The 3079-nt window shown below is 49.7% G+C and overlaps 1 protein-coding gene across 1 annotated transcript; it reads right to left on the bottom strand.

Moving 5' to 3' along the window:
• Nucleotides 1-235: 235 nt before the first annotated feature.
• Nucleotides 236-1393, bottom strand: H257_17635 (hypothetical protein; the record flags this gene model as incomplete). The annotated part of the gene is made up of 4 exons (XM_009846499.1): nucleotides 236-700; nucleotides 746-860; nucleotides 941-1264; nucleotides 1356-1393. 4 exons carry the CDS (start codon nucleotides 1391-1393, stop codon nucleotides 236-238), a joined length of 942 nt encoding a protein of 313 aa, XP_009844801.1.
• Nucleotides 1394-3079: the final 1686 nt, after the last annotated feature.

The following is a 3079-nucleotide window of genomic DNA, read 5'->3' as shown; positions in this document are numbered from 1 at the left end:
CCCCCGGACATACACCGAATTGATAGGTCGTTGAACAAGTTAGACATCCAAAACGAAGCCGTATTGACGAAGATTTTCTCTGACAACAAGACCAAGCGAGAAAACCAAGCTTGGTAAGTTTGATGAGTCGAGTTGTCCAACCAGTCGGTGGTGGCAATGTCGGTGGTGAAGGACGACTTCAAAGCATTGACCAGTTCGTCGGCTGTCTTGGCTGTATCAACTGACCACACCTCGTCTAAGAAGTACTGGCCCAAGAATTCATCGATGGTGTCGCCCGTCTCAGATATGCAGAACTTTTCACGTGAAGGTTCCACCTCTTTGCCACGGATGGTCTTGCCGAAGAAGTTCCAGTTGTACTTGCGGAATTCAGGGTCAAGTGTTTCGACGAGGCATGGATGAGCTTGTTCTCCATGACGGTGCGGAGGTTGTCCAGCGTCGTGTTCTTCAATAACTCTTCCTTCGGTCGTGTCAAGTCTTTAAACCCCACCCAGTCGTTCGACCCACTGTACTCGTCGCGGACGTTGAATCCGTTGGTCTTGAGCCACGAGCCGAGAAGCAGCGGGTACTTCTGGTCCATTTGATAGTACGTCAACGCAGTATACGGAGACACAACGGCCTCTATCTCCTGGAGCTCATTGAGGTCCACATTGGCCAGAGTGTCCTCGAAACGCGTGATCACTGGCACGGCGGCGGCCACTTCCTCAGCAGTGCAGCCAGCTAGCTGCAACACCTACGCAATGTACACCTTGTGCATGGGTTCGGCGTACTCCCACTGGGAAGGGGTGTAGTAAAATGAGTCCAGCGGCAGGGGGGCTTGGAAACCGAAGAGGGCGTTCTTGGTCGAGTCGTTGTCATCAACTCTGGAGTAGATGTTCACGAAGGCAGGGATGCCGTTGTTGACCAATTCACGATGAGAAGGTCCAACTTGGTACTAGCGGACCGAATGGCTTTGAACCAGTCCTCCTGCGGAGTCAGTCCGAGCGACGATAGCGTAGCCGTGTCCAAACAGGAGTTGTAGAACTCACCACACTTACCAAGCTTGGTCTTGTTGTGAGAGAAAATCTTCGTCAATACGGCTTCGTTTTGGATGCCTATCTTGTTGAATGACGTATCAATTCGGTGTATGTCCGGGGGTATCACAGCATCGTTGTACCACGCGCCACATGCATATTGGTAAAAGTCTAATGGAGATATGTCGATGAGCTTGTTCACAGACTCGGGGAGTTCCGTGACGGAGCCAGCCGTAGCGACAGTGGCCAAGACGCTGAGGGAGATGAGGACTTTGACCAGCGTCGAGCGAAAAGAAAATTGAAGTTGGCCAAAAAATGTGAACCATTGAAGCGAAGTCCATGCACGCGTGCAAGTCGTTCAACGCATCCAGCCGGATTCCCATAAGGAAAACTGACCAAGGTGTCTGAAACCACCAATCCATCTGATGAGACTTTGAAGTTGACATGTGGAATAGAGTACAGTAGCGTAGACCCATACACTACTTGTGCTTGGCCTTGGTGAGGAGGTGGCTGACTTAAGTGCAAGTGATATCCGTCCTGCGGGATATGCGGGTGATTGTACCAGCAGACTGGAATTTATAAAATGATAAAGGAGTCTTATATTTGAATAGGAATAATATATTGAGGTTACTTTCCCTCTTATTCTGACACTCAACCGTACCACGTGGCAATCTTCAGCAGCTGAGTCAAATTCACACCAAAATAAAGGCAAGTTCCGAGTATATTCGTTCAGCAAGAACGGCCAAAGTGCCCCGTCTTGACACTGAACCAGCATCAAGAAGGGGCACTTTGGCCGTTCTTCCTTTTTTGGCCTATTTCGCCGAGGTTCGGTCACTCACGGATAATATCCGGTCATCCGGAATTATCTGGTGTCTCTTTTTCTGTAGAAGCTGGACTGTTTCTGCCCAATCATAGTTCAGCTAAGCAGTCCGTTAATGATCACTTTTGGTTTTGTCCTCGACCACACAAGCCTTCTTCGTGATCGTCCCTTCTCAGTGCTACCTACTTCCTCGACCCTCTTGACAGGTTATGACCCTTCTCCCTTCCTCTGTGCAGCCCTTTGTGGGCACCCCTCTCGATGATCCCCGGACTCTGGCCTACAGGCTCTGAAAAACGGACTTCTTGTCTGAAGCGACGTCCCGCGATCGTGCTGAATTTTACTCTGCACCGGACTATATCCCGCAAGGCAACCACATGGATGCGCTCGCTCTACATCAGCAAGATGTTTCTCAATCTCGAACAAGTTGAACACTGAGCTCTTCGTTGTGGATCCGACTTTGTCGGAAACGATCGTGTTGCGCGTCTGACAGAAATTAAGGCAAACACGACCGTCAACCTACGCGAGGTCGTTAACCGTGAATTGAATTGACGCTACCGTATTGCGTAATTGTCTTTACAGTCGACGAGACCATCGATATTTTTTAACTGCATCATTTTACACGAGTGCTATTTTCTGTATGTTGGAGAAATAACCTGTGCAAATTCAATGGTAAGAAATATCGAAGCATACAAGTATTACATCACTACAGGTGGCCCATCTACGACATCCGTAAATGGTCGTCGTCATCACTTTCGTCGTCATCGCTGGCCTCGTCGTCGTTCGCCAAAGCAGGCTCGTTTAGGACTTCTTCGGAGGCTTCCAACTCAACACGTACGTGTTCAGCTCAAGCACTTTCTTCTTGGTATGATTGAATCAACGATAGATCAAATCACCTTTTAGCTCGCTGAAGGCTAAGTCGAGCCACACCCGCACGTCTTCCATGGTCGTCATGGTCGTTTCCATGGTGTATTGCTGACCCACGTTTCCCTTCAGGTAAGCCCACACGTACTCGATAGGCTGCAGATCCAAATGATAGGCGGTGTGTACACAACTTCGTAGCCATGGGCCCATGCCATCGACACGATAGACAGAATGGATTGCGTGGTTCAAGCAAGGTTTCGACGTCGATCCCCGTGCCCTGGACACCCTGAAGGATCAAATCTGCTGTTATTTTTGATATGTCGGTCCCGGACGCGGATTCCCGGATTGGACGTATGCTGGATGGTTTGGCTGCGGCTATCCGTCGGGA

This window comes from Aphanomyces astaci (assembly GCF_000520075.1).
Source record: "Aphanomyces astaci strain APO3 unplaced genomic scaffold supercont1.113, whole genome shotgun sequence".
In the NCBI taxonomy this organism is placed as follows: domain Eukaryota; phylum Oomycota; class Saprolegniomycetes; order Saprolegniales; family Verrucalvaceae; genus Aphanomyces; species Aphanomyces astaci.
Note: the sequence above shows the minus strand (reverse complement) of the source record. Positions and strands in the feature narration are given on the sequence as shown.